General features: G+C 45.3%; 1 protein-coding gene across 9 annotated transcripts in view; it reads right to left on the reverse strand.

The window, feature by feature from the left end:
- Window positions 1–6,433: 6,433 nt before the first annotated feature.
- MEAF6 (MYST/Esa1 associated factor 6) overlaps window positions 6,434–15,213 on the reverse strand; it is a 29,773-nt gene continuing 20,993 nt past the window's right edge. For 2 of the 9 annotated variants that reach the window (XM_021093429.2, XM_021093430.2), the window contains 4 exons: window positions 13,238–13,430; window positions 9,713–9,742; window positions 8,881–8,914; window positions 6,434–7,979 (listed from right to left, as the gene is read on the reverse strand). In XM_021093429.2, the coding sequence (XP_020949088.1) occupies window positions 7,971–7,979; window positions 8,881–8,914; window positions 9,713–9,742; window positions 13,238–13,430 (266 nt within the window). In that variant the 3' untranslated portion in view covers window positions 6,434–7,970. 9 annotated transcript variants of the gene reach the window in all.

Here is a 15,213-nt window from a genome sequence, read left to right on the forward strand (position 1 = left end):
TTTTTCTAGAAACTGCGTTACCACAGAAAAGCCCTGCAGCATGTTGACAGAAAGGCCACCCTGGAGATCTTCCCTGCACCTGAGGCCCCCACCTCATTCTTTGCCCTCCCTAAGGCTCTGTGGAAGCCTGCACTGAGGCAGGAGTGATTCCGCCAAGACAAGCCGTCACACTCTCCAAGGTGCCCCTGTGCCTGCTGCAACCAGCCGCCTTCAGAGATTTTCATCTGCACAAAGAAATATCATTGCCGTTTTCTTTACTGGGGGTGGGGCACACCTGCAGCATGTGGAAGTTCTGGGCCAGAGAGGAAACTTGTGCCACAGCAGGGACTCATGCCAGAGCAGTGATGCCAGGTCCTTAAGCCACTGAGCCACCAGGGAACTCCTCATTGCCTTATTTATAGATTTTGTTTCTCCAGCCAAGAACTGTATTCCAGTGTAAAGGCTACTTATGGCCCTTTGTTTGTTTTTACGGACAGAGAGCTAAAATACCAGACTGTCCCGTTCATTATCATCAGCCACGGACAAAGCTGAGTGACTTGCCCAAGGTCCCACAGAAGAGGACAGATTGGAGCGGGACCTTGACCTGGGGATCTGCTGGCCCTACAAGCCTAAGGAGGAGAGGGCCCCAGACTCTAGTTTGCAGTGACTCTCAGGCCCTGGAGGTGGTGGGGGTGCCCTCAGTCCTGCACCTCACGGCCGTGGAGATCTGCCTGGGGACCCACCAGCATGTCAGCTGGCCCAGCCACCCCCCTACTCAGACCAGGTGCCCCAGCGGCCCCACCCTCGCAGCCCCCTCTCTCTGCACACGGCGGTGGGGGGTGAAGGCTGAGAGCCTCGGAGGGAGGCCCGGAAGAAGTAGGGTGCCTTCACCCCTCTGCCTCTCCCACCAGCTTGCTGTCTGTCCGTAGACTCCAAGGCCCACACTTGGTCCTTGACCAAAGTTCTTGGTTATTTGCTGCTTCCGCTTTGCGGGGAGGGGAGCAGGCACATCCTAGAGGCAGGTGCACAGTGGGCAGTGGGCAGCAGGTCTGGGCTGGCCGTGCTAACGTCTGGAAGCCGCGACTGGCCTTGCTGGCCCATGGGCAGGCACGGGCAAGGGCAGTGGAGCCCGCACAGCAGGTGCCAGCTGGGGCCGGGCTCACAGGGGACTGAGTCAGCTCCGGTGCCCTGTCATCTGAGCTTTCCCGGCAGCCTTGGCCTGGCCGGGCTGGCCGTCCAGGATTTGAAGCCTCTCCCCCCAGGCCTCTTTCTCAATCTGGCTTCCAGGCAGAGCCTCTCAGAGCCTGCCCGGCCCAATGCCCAGAATGTTTCTTTCCCACGACTTGGGTTTTAACGGCGAAGTTCTTACCACCACGTCCTCCACCCCCGCCAAAGCATCCTTATCCACACGGCCTCGACATCCCTACCTGTGAAAGGGACACCATGGTCCCTGCTTCTCCCTAGATTTGACAAGAGGACACCTCAGTCAGAGTGGTAGTGGCAGCACAGGGAGGAAGCGGCTCTGGGTTCAGGTTCCTCCCTTCACTGGGGTGACCCTGGGCAGCTCACTTCCCCTCTCTGAGCCTTGGCTTCCTGGCCTGCCCCACAAGGTGGTTGTAAAGTGTGAAGGAGAGGGTGGCAGGGTCTGAACCTGACCCCAAGACAGGAGCTGGAGCCACTGAGGGGCTGGAGGGGATCAAACTCCCCGTCCCTGCCCAGCCAGCTCTTTCCTCCTGTTGTTTTCCTGGTTTCAGGAGCTGAGAAGCCAGACAGGGCATATGCAAATTCCTGCAGGGTTGGGAAATGGTCCTGGGGCGCTCATAAAGGGCCTCCTGCCAGCCCTTGCTCGATCAGCCACAGCCCACCCCACCCCACCCCACCCCACCCGGAGCTCTCACCAGCAGGGGCCTGAGCCTTGCTGTTTCTGTCCTGCACAGGGGTTAACCACACCCACTTGGGCCCAGGATGACTAGGAAACCTGGGCCTCCCTGGCAGAGAAGTGGATGAAACTCCTACCCTGGAGGTCCCCGCCCACTCTGTCCCCAGCCACTGTACCAGCCTGAGGAAACCCAGCAGTCCCGAAAGATCTGGGGAACTAAACTAGGAACAGGAGAGCCTTGGGGCCCCAGGGGAGCTGCTCCCAAGCCGACCAGGCCCAGGCCTACGAACACTCCAGACAAGGCTTGTCTCCAGCAGGCTGGTATAGGACAGTGGCTGGGAAAGGCCACCAGTCACCATCGCAGCTGCCACTTCCTCCCTCTTCCTACCGGCATTGGTCCATGCCCTCCCCGGCCTCAGATCTTCTGGAAAAACCAGCACGTATCTCCCCCTGCCCTGAAGGAGGTGCCAGGCTCTATCAGAGATAGAATGCGTGAGCCGCAGAGAAACCAGGATTCACTGGGACACAAATCTAGAGTCGGGGGCAGGGGTCGTGTCACCAGCCCCAAGCCCTGGGTCCAGCTGGTCCCCAGAGGCTCCTGCCCTGGGAGAAAGCGGTGCCAGGATCCTAGCATTTTTGCTCCAAGCCTCCTCAAACCTCCAGCTCATTTTTTTCCTAGACCATATTGCAGAGTGGACAGAGGGTGTACGCGCCTGCTCTGGGGACCTCCTAGTTCATGGAAAGGGTGTGGGAAATTTGGCTGACAGGGACAGGAAGTAGGGCCCTACAATTAAGGAAACCGAAGTCATCCCAGGCCGTGGTATGTAAATCCTTCCAGCTAGTTCCTTGAGGGGGAGGAGGCCCGAGGCCGTCATCCTGGGGTGTGGCCTCGAAGCCCAGCTCAAGGCAGATGCCGGTGATCTTAAACTGCTCACTCATGTAAGAAACGGCCTGCAAAACTAGGTGGGAGAAAAGGATTGGGCAACCTACCCCACCCCACCAAGTTAGGCTTGTTGCTGGGAGGCAGGTTCCTGGGAAGGGGCCAAAGGCTCTGATTCTGGCTGCTCCCAGAGAACCTTGCTAAAGGCCAGGGGCACTGTGGTGCTCTGCCTGCCACCTGCTGGAGCCTCCTGGTATGACTGCCTGGGGAGCAGGGGGCCGGCTTAGCCCCCAGGGCTGCCAGAGCAGCCTGAGGGCCTGGACACTAGGATGTTAGGTAATACCTAAAGAGAATAATATGGGGAGTTCCCAACAGATTGGTGGCACCTCTGGAGCACTGGGTCACAGGTTTGGTTCCTGGCCAGGGAACTTCCATAAGCCACTGCCACGGCAAAAAAATAATAATAATAAAATAAAGAGAATAATATGGCAAGTATGTACTAAGGCAAAACCCAGGAATTCTCAATGACATTTATAACTCTACCTGGCAAACCCCAGATGTCACAGTCATGACCTACAGAGTTTAGAGTTCCAGAAAATTCCACCTGCTCTGGGTAACAAATTACTCAAGAAAAATTCTCAGTTACTAGAGGAATAAGGAAAAGGAAAAGGAGAAACAAATACATGCATTCCCACTTTAAAAGTGACCTGGGAATTCCCTTGTGGCGCAGCAGGTTAAGGATCCAGCCTTGTCACTGTCACAGCTCAGGTCGTTCAGTCCCTGGCCCGGTAACTTCCATATGCCTCAGGGTGCAGCCAGAAAACAAAGTCATCTGGAAGATTAAAGTTACATCCAGATCTACGTATTTTAACCCTTTGGCTCAGCAATCCCACTGCTAAGAATTATATTTGCAGGGAGTTCTCTGATGACCTAGCAGGTTGAGGTTCCTGCGTTCTCATCTCTGTGGCTCTGGTGGCTGCTGTGCGGCATAGGTTCAATCCCTGGCCCAGGAATTCCCACATACTGCCTGAGTGGCAAAAAAGAAAAAAACAAAACAAAACATAACACGAGAAAACCTGAAATAAACGTTGCAACTCTCATTTAAAAAAAAAAATTTTTTTAAATTATTATATCTGCAAAATGATGTGTTTAAGATACCAGAGCACCAAAAGATGGGGAAAAACATTAACACCATCAACAGAAGACTGGTCGATAGATTTTTTTTTTTTTTTTTTTTTTTTTGGTCTTTTTAGGGCCGCATCCTCAGCATATGGAGATTCCCAGGCTAGGGGTCAAATCAGAGCCGTAGCTGCTGGTCTACATCACAGCTACAGCAAAGCAGGATCTGAGACACATCTGCAACCTACACACCACAGCTCACAGCAACGCTGGATCCTTAACCCACTGAGCGAGGGCAGGAATCGAACCTGCGTCTTCACAGATGCGAGTCAGATTTGTTTCCGCTGAACCATGATGGGAACTCCTGGTAGATAGATTTTGGTAACACATGTAATGCAGTATTAGGTAGTCAACAGAAGCGAGGCCGCTGCATTTTACAGAACATCTTCTAAGCTATATTACTGTTGAAAAGAGCATGCGACCCCTTCTGTAAGAGACACACATACATGTGCATGTCGCTCAGATATGGACAAGGTTTTTTTTTTTTTGTCTTTCTTCCTTTTCTAGGGCCGCTCCTGCGGCATATGGAGGTTCCCAGGCTAGGGGTCAAATTGGAGCCGTAGCCACCGGCCTACACCAGAGACACAGCAACGCGGGATCCGAGCCGCGTCTGCAAACTACACCACAGCTCACGGCAACGCCAGATCCTCAACCCACTGAGCAAGGCCAGGGATTGAACTGACACTCTCAATGGATTCTAGTCGTGTTTCTTTCCACTGAGCCACTCCATTTTTTTTTTTTTTTTTTAATGTTTTATAATTACCAGAAAGAGCAAAAGGCAACCTATTCCCATAGTCCCATCAGAGATTCCTTTTTTTTTTTTAGAATTTCAATGTTTTTGGGAGTTCCCGTCGTGGCGCAGTGGTTAGCGAATCTGACTAGGAACCATGAGGTTGCAGGTTCCATCCCTGCCCTTGCTCAGTGGGTTGACGATCCGGCGTGGCCATGGGCTGTGGTGTAGGTCGCAGATGCGGCTCGGATCTGGCATTGCTGTGGCTCTGGCGTAGGCTGGCGGCTACAGCTCCGATTGGACCCCTAGCCTGGGAGCCTCCCATGTGCCGCGGGAGCGGCCCAAGAAATGAATTTAATTATATTTATAGTTGTACAACTACCATCACAACCTAATTTTACGGTAGAGATACTGAGGTTAAAGACTGGAAGCCAAGCACTACTTCAAACTCAATTAACCTGGTAAAGGAAGCATCTTCTTTGTGGTCCTGGTGGCCTATCCAGATCAGGGGTGGCTGATGGGCTGCTAAGAGGGGAGGACATAAGCCACCCAGCAGCCCACTGCCATCCAGTGTTACAGATGGGAACTGCAAGGGCAACAGCCACCTAAATAAATTTATCCCTCCACTGGCCAATGTCTGGGTCAAAGCCATGATGTTTAACCTTTTTAAATTTTTTTAGCTTTTTAGGGCCCCACCTGAGGCATATGGAAGTTCCCAGGCTGGGGGTCAAATTGGAGCTGTAGCCGCCGGCCTATACCACAGCAACGCCAGATCGAGTCGGATCTGTGACCTACACCACAGCTCACAGCAAAGCCGGATCCTTAACCCACTGAGTGAGGCCAGGGATCAAACCAGCATCCTCATGGATACTAGCCAGGTTTGTTACCACTGCACCACAATGGGAACTCCAGAGGAATTTCTTTCTTTCTTTTTTTTTTTTTTTTGGCTTTTCAGGATGGCACCCACGGCATATGAAGTTCTCAGGCTAATGGTTGAATTGGAGCTGCAGCTGCCAGCTTGTATCATAGCCACAGCAACATGGGATCCAAGCCACATCTGCGACCTACACCACAGCTCAAGACAATGCTGGATTTCCCAACCCACTGAGCAAGGCCAGGGATCGAACCCACATCCTCACAGATCTAGTCAGATTTGTTGCCACTGAGCCACAAACAGGAACTCCCCTATCTTCTCTTTTTTTTTTTTTTTTTTTTTTTTTGCTTTTCAGGGCCACACTGTGGAGGTTCCCATGCTAGGCATCTAATTGGAGCTGTAGCCACTGGCCTATGCCAGAGCCACAGCAATGCCAGATTCAAGCCGCGTCTGGGACCTACGCCACAGCTCCCAGCAATGCCAGATCCTTAACCCTCTGATAGAGGCCAGGGATTGAACCTGCAACCTCATGGTTCCTAGTCGGATTTGTTTCCACTGCGCCACGATGGGAATGCCAAAATAATACATCTTTTTAAGAGTAGATCTACTATTTCCCTAGCAAATGTCAAACTCTGATAGAAATATTTTCAGGCTTGCTGTGTGCTTTCCTCAAAGTTCAGGAAACAGCAGGGATCCCACCTCTTCCTCCCAGGAAAGGAGATCAACTGACAAAAAAGGATACAGAAAGCTTCTGGTTTCCATTGTTTTTAGTTGTGGTTAGGTTTTTGTTTAAAGAAAAAAATATATATAAGAAACTACTTCCTTAAAAATCCCTGACACTGAAATTCTGCTATCAAAGACAGAAGCAAAGACATCTAAATAGCCACAGAGTCAAAAAAAAAAAAAAAAAAGAAAAAAAAAAAAAACAACGTTTATTTGAGAACAAGAGTGAAAGCTTTTGCACATCTGACAGGGTAGACGTGTTTTGATCACAGACGCAATCCTTGGTTCAGTCCTACCGATATTATCACAAATGGAACATCTTTTTTTCTAACAGAGATATGGACATAAGTAAGGGACTATGACTAAATAGAGTCAAAGGAAAGGTGAGGCCCCACATTGCATCCCTTAAACTGATTCAGGACAGAGAACTGAAATCGAACCATCCAGTCTTCTGATGCAGTGGTTCGCAACTTGGCTTCTTATCAGAATCCCAGGGACTCTTTGAAAGACTCCCCCCAGTGCTAGATTGCACCTGCGTCAGTCTTGGCAGGTGGGACCCAGGCATCAGTACTTTTTAGGCATCCCATGTGATGCCGATGTGCAGCTGAGGTGGGTCGTTCCAGAGGCGGGTAATAGCCGTCAGCAGGTTCCTCAGCCCATCCACCCCGAAAGGACAGGGCATCTGCTGGGCGTCACGGCCTCTCGGTGATCATGCATTCACTCGGCTCAAGAGCTCTGGATGTTATCAGCTTTGGGTACAGTATGGAGCCTTTCCATTTGCCTTAGTGGTTTTCAGAACAATTATTTAATCAGGCAAATATCAGCAAAGAGAGAAGAGATGGAAAAAGAGAAATTTCCGTAAGGCATGATACGAATAAATAAGTGAGAAAACAACTTCCGATTTAAAAGTAAAGCATGAGAAGTCAAAGCCTGTGAAATTTTATTTATACAAAAAGAATAAAAATATCTATTTTAAAAGGACTGATTTAAACCCACTTTTCAGCTTTTCCTGTTCCTTGAACATGAAACTGCTTCCAACTCAGATTTAAGATAGGTAATTCTTAAATAAACACTCTTTACCTTCCCCCTGCAAAAAACCCCCCAAAAGCCAAGTCCCCATTTTATTTATGGTAAACCAGATTATTTTCAGTTCAGAATATTGGCAACTGCACAAAACAGATGATCAGATATGTAAGCAGGAAGGTATGAGCTGTACAACGGCATTATGAAAAGTCCCCAAAGAAAATAAGATGGTAAAAACAACAACAGAAAAATGATAAAACACAAACAAAATAAGAAAACACCAGATATTTACAGCCTCCCTCTGAAATGTGACCTGTGTCCTACTTTCAGCATAAAAACAAACCCAGAGAACATTTTCCGACGCGTATCACAGATGAAGCTGGTGCCAGCCAGTCTGGGGGGAGACGTTCATTCCAAGAAGGGAGAAATGCACAGTTAGCAGCTTGCTGGGACTATAACCATGTCTTGGGTCTTCCTGCAGTTCTGTTACTAAAAATGACACAAAGTGAATGATCCGATGTGGTCTTACAGAAATGACTTGTTTGTCACCACGTTTCCGAACAAACTACTCAGAGTCACAGGCACTGGGTCTGGGCAAGCAGAGATGGATGGCCACCACTCAGGTAAGGGATGTTTATCTTTGTGAGGTCGGAGGAGGGAAGCAGGGCTCTGCAGCCTGGAAGCTTCTGCACTAATGAGTCTTCTAATAGTCCTGAAGAGAGAAAAACAGAAGTTCCAACTTACTCTCAGCAGAACAATAGGTTTGAATCTAAGAAAAAAATTCTTGGAGTTCCCCAGTGCCCTAGTAGTTAAGGATCTGGCATTGGGAGTTCCCGTTGTATCTCAGTGGGTTGAGAACCCGACTAGCATCCATGAAGATTCCGGTTCGATCCCTGGCCTCGCTCAGTGGGTTAAGGATCCGGTGTTGCCACAAGGTACGGCATAGGTTGCAGATGTGGCTCGGATCCCCCGTGGCTGTGGCTGTGGTGTGGGCTGGTAGCTGTAGCTCTGATTCCACCCCTAGCCTGGAAACTTACATATGCTGAGGGTGTGGCCTTTGAAAGAGAAAAAAAAAAAAAAAAAAAAAAAAAGGATCTGGCTTTGTCACTGCTGTGGCACAGGTTTGGCCTGGGAACTTCTGCATGCCATGAGTACAGCAAAAAAAAAAAAAAACAAAAAAACAAAAACCACTCTGCTAGAGGGTTGTTCTCTAGCCAAAAGTTCTATTTCAAATATAAGGGATAACATTTCATATCTGAAAATGGCCCGTCTTCTGAGTCCACAAGGGGACTGAAACATCAATTCTGCCCTTATTTGACCTGAGAGCTCACCAGCCAGGGGTGATGTGGGGAGCTAGTATTAACAGCTCATTATTTAATCAAAGAATTAACTAAAGAATTTTTGTTCAGTAAAAACGTGACTCCTTTCTCTCTCCAAAATATCAAGAAAGTAAATAAACCTACAAGTCGAAGTGTATCCAGATGGACACCCTGGGCTTTAAAATGAGATCTGTGACCCCAGATGAGGAACACTGAGGCTCTGAAGACAAATGCATTTTTCTAACCATCTCCAAAAATTACCAGCCTCTCTGAAATGGTCTGGCTGATACTTACAGCGCGTGGTTTTTTGTTTAACTTCAGATCAATCCTGTGATAGGAAAGATAAAAGATATTTGCATTTTAATTTAGAGAAAAAAGGTCCAAGGACCAGCTACTGCATAGGGCACAAGCTATAACAAAGACTATTTGGTTAAGTGAAATCCACATTCTTCATTAGACTATGTCATGTTTAGTCGTTTACCCAGATGTTACTAAGCGAGTGTTTATTAAAAACATGAGCAGATACTCTTGCCACAAGGTAAACTTAGATGACTCAGAAAGAAATAGACTATAGCAGTTATGAAAGCCATATAATTTTTTAAAATTATTCCAAAATTACACAATAAAGAGACTGGATTAAGAGGGCATGCTCTACGTTAATGCTGCGTTAGCTCTGCAACTATATCGCTGATAATCACTGAGACACAGAGTGATTAAGAACAGGAAAGAGACTAGGAGTTTGTATTTCTGAACATGAAACATGAGAGAAATTAAACAAATTTCGATTTTTAAATCTTTCCAAAGCAAAATATCATGATCTTAAACTATTAATCTCCTTATGAAGCAAAGCCAGGAAATCAATTTAAATATGAATTAAAGTAAGGGTTATCTATTTTTAAAGAAATTAAAATGCATAAAGTGAAGTTTACTTAATTTTGCTTAAGTTATTAAATAAAATGTTACCTCCATCACGTTTTTCTGTTTTTAAAAAAAACTTCCCAGCCTAACCTAATATACATACCTACAATTAAACAGATAAACTATGGGTTAGAAAGGTCTTAAAAAGGCATATTGGTCTCTACACACTAAACAACACAGCACAAATACTAATTCAAATCAAACTTACTCAAAGTCATAATCAAACATGCCAGACGGGCTGAGGGGCAGCATTTGAAAGGAAGAAAGCAATAGAAATTAATATACTAATTGAATAAATTAGTTGATTAGCCACCCTAATTAGCAAGATTTGTAGAAACAAAATCAGTTTAAAGAATCTTAAGCCATAAAGTTGCAAACATCAAAGAACCAAAGATCTTGTGGTTGGGAGATTCCTTTCCCTCAATGGATTTCATATCAGAAGAACAGACTATAAAAAGAAAAGTTATTTCATTAGAAAACTAGATACCTGCAGGCCTTCTATTAGCTGCCAGATTGAGTTAGAACTTTTAAAATATTTAAATGTAATGAAAAATAAAACGGGGCATTAGAAGGAATAGAGAAAAGGTTTAGTCATATAATGAAAGGTGCTTTGAAGACAGTACGAACAACTTAGCATAATATACTTTCACGAAAATGAAAGATAAAAGCATCATCGATTTTTGAAAAAGAAAACATTCTGCAATTTCTAAGTTTTATGTCTTAAGCGTGTCCAAACATAATACTCCTTCTCTCAGCATTTATGCTGGAAGCCGAGGGTCAGATAAGAGTCTTGTTCTAGAAACTACAAAGCCATATTACTCTGTCCCTGAATCAGTGAGGGCAGTTACTTGTTTATGTCAGGGCTGCAATATGGGAATGCCAAGGCCTGCAGCTCCTCTCTTAAAACAAAGGGAAGCTGACATCTGTGAGCACCCAAGCCTCAGGGGTCTGGATAGGAGCCGCCCAGAGGAGAAGGTCATTTCCAGCCATCACTGCTAACAGACCGTGGTCTGGGCAGACCTCCAAAGCAAACATTAACCAGGAGCATGACACCGGTTCCTTAGCTGGTTCCAGTGCCTTTCAGACTGTAGATAGGTGGCAAAACAATATACAAAACGGCTATATTTCCTCCTAGCCAATGTTTGCAAGAGTGAAGCTGGAAGAAAGCTTCACTTCAATAGCTCTTATGCAATAGTTTCACATAAGACATTTAGGAGAAGTATACAGTAAGTGCACAAACCAGAAACTATCAAAAATTAAACTTTCAGCCTAAAACTTTGTCCAGAAATTAAAGTAGTCTGTACCTATTTAATGAAAACTTCATAAACCACCTAGAAGAATTCTAGATATAGTAGTAAAAACCTGTAAGAGCAAATGTAGGTTATAACTTCAAGTTTTTTCTTTAAAGACATTGGGACTTATCATTCAGTTACTACGTAAAACACGAGAATTTATATTATTGCTGTCTTTTATGAATGCTAAAAATTGTTTGATAAACTTTCATATTCCTAAAGAGGACAAATTCAAAGTTATTCCTTTCTGCCAAAGGAAAACTTTATTTCTACTAAACTAAACAGTCCTGGCACATGGGGGGTATGCAGACTTTTGTTGAAATAATTTACTATGGGCTTTAGCTGACTATACGAGGTGTGGCACATTGGAGCAGAAATAATGCTGTACCTGGAGCAAAGTTACAAACTTGTGCAGGCAAAGTGCTCCAGCCCCACCCCCGATCTGTCAGACCCACTGAGACAGCATCAGTCAGGGGGCGAGGGGTTCGGCCAGACACAATTCCTGACTAAAGATGACAGGAATCCGAGAAGGGGCACTAAAGGTGTTTTCTCCAGGAAGATGGCAAACCAGCTCCACCCTCCTCCCTGGTGGCAGGTGAGTCCTTAAGGCCTTGGGAGAAGCCCAGCCAGAGAGTAAACCAAGGGAATCAGAAAAGGACCTGCTTTCCAGACAGAAAGCCCCACTGTGAAAACAATAACTAACATCAAAGATCTTTACAAATCCTAGGATTCTTCTGGAAGGAGTTAGCCCCTAGGGCCGCATGAAGGAAGGCTAAGAAACGCTGTTCCTATGGGAGTCTACTAGAAACCTGCAAGAAGAAAGTTAAGTTCAATGCCTAATTCCCTTTTATCAACTGATCAGATCATTAAGAAAAAGAAGGTATTACCTGAAATAAAAAATAGCTATCTAGAGAGTCCAGATGGGAAAAGATGCCCCAGGAACTTTCAAGGACTTTACCCCCTACTCTAGATACTCTGAAATAGGCAAACAATTCTTTCTTTTAAAATGACACTAGGGTAAACTTAATAAAAGCAACACAGGACATGATCTTTTTATCTTGACAATTAAAAAAAACTTTTAAGAGTATGCTTCTCTGCTGTTTATGATTAAGCTAGTAGCATCAGTCCTTTCACAGTGACCAAATTCACTATAGCCTTACCCAAAAAAAAAAAAGGTATGTAATGTTGGCTCTTTCTTACTGCACTTATGAGACTGGCATGTGATTTTTGGTTTGCAGAAAAATGTGAAGCAGCTGTCCTTAGTCACTATCTGGAGAATACACTATTCCTACAGTCTAAAAACCACCACCACCAGACAAGAAAAGCTCTTAAAAGAATTAAAGAATCAGTTGATACCAAGGAGGCTTACACCCGTTAAGAGTCAATTCTCTGTTATCCCTGTGTGCCACAGCCACCAAGCTAACATTAACACCCTGCAAGTGTGAAGGAATGTTTTATGGGACAAGCCAGCCCAGAAGCAAACTGGAGGACACGGAACCCCACCCAGTCCTTGCACGCCCCCTTTCATATCCTCGGCAGGTAGGCTCCTAAGTGGGGCAGGAAAAAGCCAGCCTACTGAGCATCTGGTTTTCATGCCTCTCAGAAGAAGGTTTGGGGACAAGAATCCTGCCTCCAGAAACTATGCATTACCCTCTCTGAGTGCAGCTGTATAATTTCCAATTATCTAAGCTAATAGGCCCTGGAACTATCATACTAACCCTAAGCAGGGGGACACGTGACCTCTCTGGCTGTCCCCTGACATCTCTGCCCACCAATGTGATTCCTATCTCATTACGCACTGCAAAAAAGAAACAAAAAAAACAAAAACAAAAAAACCCAGCAGACCAACATTATCTAGAAAGGTGCTCTCATATCTTACAGCCTTTAGACTGTTCCTGTGATACTAAAATCAGTATATTGTAGTGATATATAAAAATTTAAAAATCAGAATCAAAAAACTTGTATTTAACAAGAAAAAAGGCATGTCAGATCAGTTTTCTCCATCTTCCAGGGAATAAGAATAGGCAGGGATCAGCATTAAGAGCAAAAGACTTATCCCACTTTGCCCCTTCCCGATACATACTAGTGGCATTTTCCAAATGCTAGTACAGAGATTCCATTCTACTTCCCTTTTCCTCCTCTAAAAAGATTTCAGAGTCACTGCATTAAACAAAAGTGTCATGGAATCAAATCTGTCTACACTAGAAACAGTGAGAAAGTTGTCTTCCTTCGGAGTTACTCTGATACCCACCAATTCCTCCTTTAGAGAGAGAAAAATGAGCCTGTTTCCCTTGGACCACATGAATGTCTCCCCATCAGCAACAGAAAGACTGCACCAACCCCAAAGAATGTTTATTTCAGTAAAGTCCCTTCACAGCAACGGCCATGGAAGCTCTAAGTGTGTGGGGCTGGGATGGGTAAAGGTGGTCCCTGCCACTGACCTGTGCCGGTTTTTATTCTTCCGTTTTTTATGGCTGCTGTGATGACTCCCTGAGGAAGTAGAAGAAGCAGCCTTCTGAGGTTTCACTCCCTGCACAGATCCATCCAGATCCTCAGGGTCCTCCTGGCTGGGCTCGTTTTCCTGATTGTGGAAGTCAGGAGAAGTATCACTTTCCGTCCCACTTCCTGGTTCCCCTGGAGGGAATAAACACAAATCCCCCAAAGCGTCATCAGTATTCTCAGGCAGCCTGTCCATCAAGTCAGGAAAGATGCTTTCTGAGCCCTAATACACAGAAGACTATCCCTTATCCTCAAGGACCAATTGACAAGGAAGATACATACAGTCAAAGCATCAAAGTTACCAGAGGTCCTGAAAAACCTATAACCTGAAACAGTGTAACCAGAGGCAACAGATGATGGACAGCTGGGAGAATGGACCACACAACCAGGATAACCTCATAGGATACATTAATGGGATTCATAATTATAAGAGAAGCATTACAGAAAACATCACATAAATCTTGGGAGGTGAGAGATGACCTTGGGAAAACGCCCTACAGCTGGCCCTGGTTCCTTCCCTAAACCACACAGGAATCCTAACTTCCACCAAGAAAACAGGCCCAAGAGAAGAGCCCCATTACCTAAGTTACTCTCAGAAGCCTTAAGAATGATATTTTTAATGGTAATAATAGCCTTCAGATGATACATATTCCCAATTTAAAACATCCTTTAGATATACTAAACAAGCAAGTTCAAGAACAATTTATATAAACACATGTTTTTTAAGAAAAACTACATATATATATATATATATATATATATATTTTTTTTTTTTTTTTTTGGTCTTTTTGCCTTTTCTAGGGCTGCTCACATGGCATATGGAGGTTCCCAGGCTAGGGGTCTAATCGGAGCTGTAGCCACTGGCCTACGCTAGAGCCACAGCAACATGGGATCTGAGCTGCATCTGCAACCTACACCACAGCTCACAGCAACACCGAATTCTTAACCCACTGAGCGAGGCCAGGAATCGAACCTGCAACCTCATGGTTCCTAGTCAGATTCGTTAACCACAGAGCCACGACAGGAAACCCATGAAAAACTACATATATTTTGGTAAATGTATACTTTTTCTTTCTGAAAGGAAATTCTTGAAACTCTTAATACGAAAGGATGGGGGAAGACTTTCACTTTACTGAACTGTTGAAGAATCCTAAATGTGTACATTACCTATTTCTAAAAATTGTTAAAAGAGGTTACATGAACAGCAGGACCAGTGACCAGCTTTCTTCTTTTTATGTTTTTATATCATAAACTGCCGGGAAAGATTCCAAACTGAGTAGCACAGGGATACGAGAGCTAAAAGATGCAGGCCCCAAAAAGCAGGAGAAAGCAAAGAGAAAGCAAAAGGGATCTCAGCCATCATGAAACCCTATTTTTGAAGACTTCATGAAACCAAGAAAAGAGAAGAGTTCTAAAACTATGAAGCTAGATAAAATAAACTGATCAATCCTGTCCTGAAGTTTAGGAAAACAGATTTCATGTAAAAATTAGCAAAAGAACCTCACAATTTATCACACAAAGCTAGAGTAACAAGACTGTGTAGTAGTGGCATAAGAACAGACCATAGGTCAAGGGAACAGAATTCAGCGTCCAGATATAAATCCTTACATTTATGATCAACTGATTTTCAGTGGTGACAAGACAATTCAATGAAAAAAGGATAGTCTTTTTGACAAATGGTGCTGAGATCACTGAAGCCTGCAACCCTATCTCATACCATATACAAAAATTCACTTGATGGAGTTCCCATCGTGGCTCAGTGGTTAATGAATCCGACTAGGAACCATGAGGTTGCGGGTTTGATCCCTGGCCTCGCTCAGTGGGTTAAGGATATGGGGTTGCCATGAGCTGTGGTGTAGGTCATAGACACAGCTTGGATCCCGAGTTGCTGTGGCTCTGGCGTAGGCCAGCAGCTATA

The sequence above is a fragment of the Sus scrofa genome, chromosome 6 (genome assembly GCF_054392235.1).
Source record: "Sus scrofa isolate SSC_HxYL_T2T_F1_AM1 chromosome 6, Sscrofa_HxYL_maternal_Yorkshire_Landrace_v2.0, whole genome shotgun sequence".
Taxonomy (NCBI): domain Eukaryota; kingdom Metazoa; phylum Chordata; class Mammalia; order Artiodactyla; family Suidae; genus Sus; species Sus scrofa.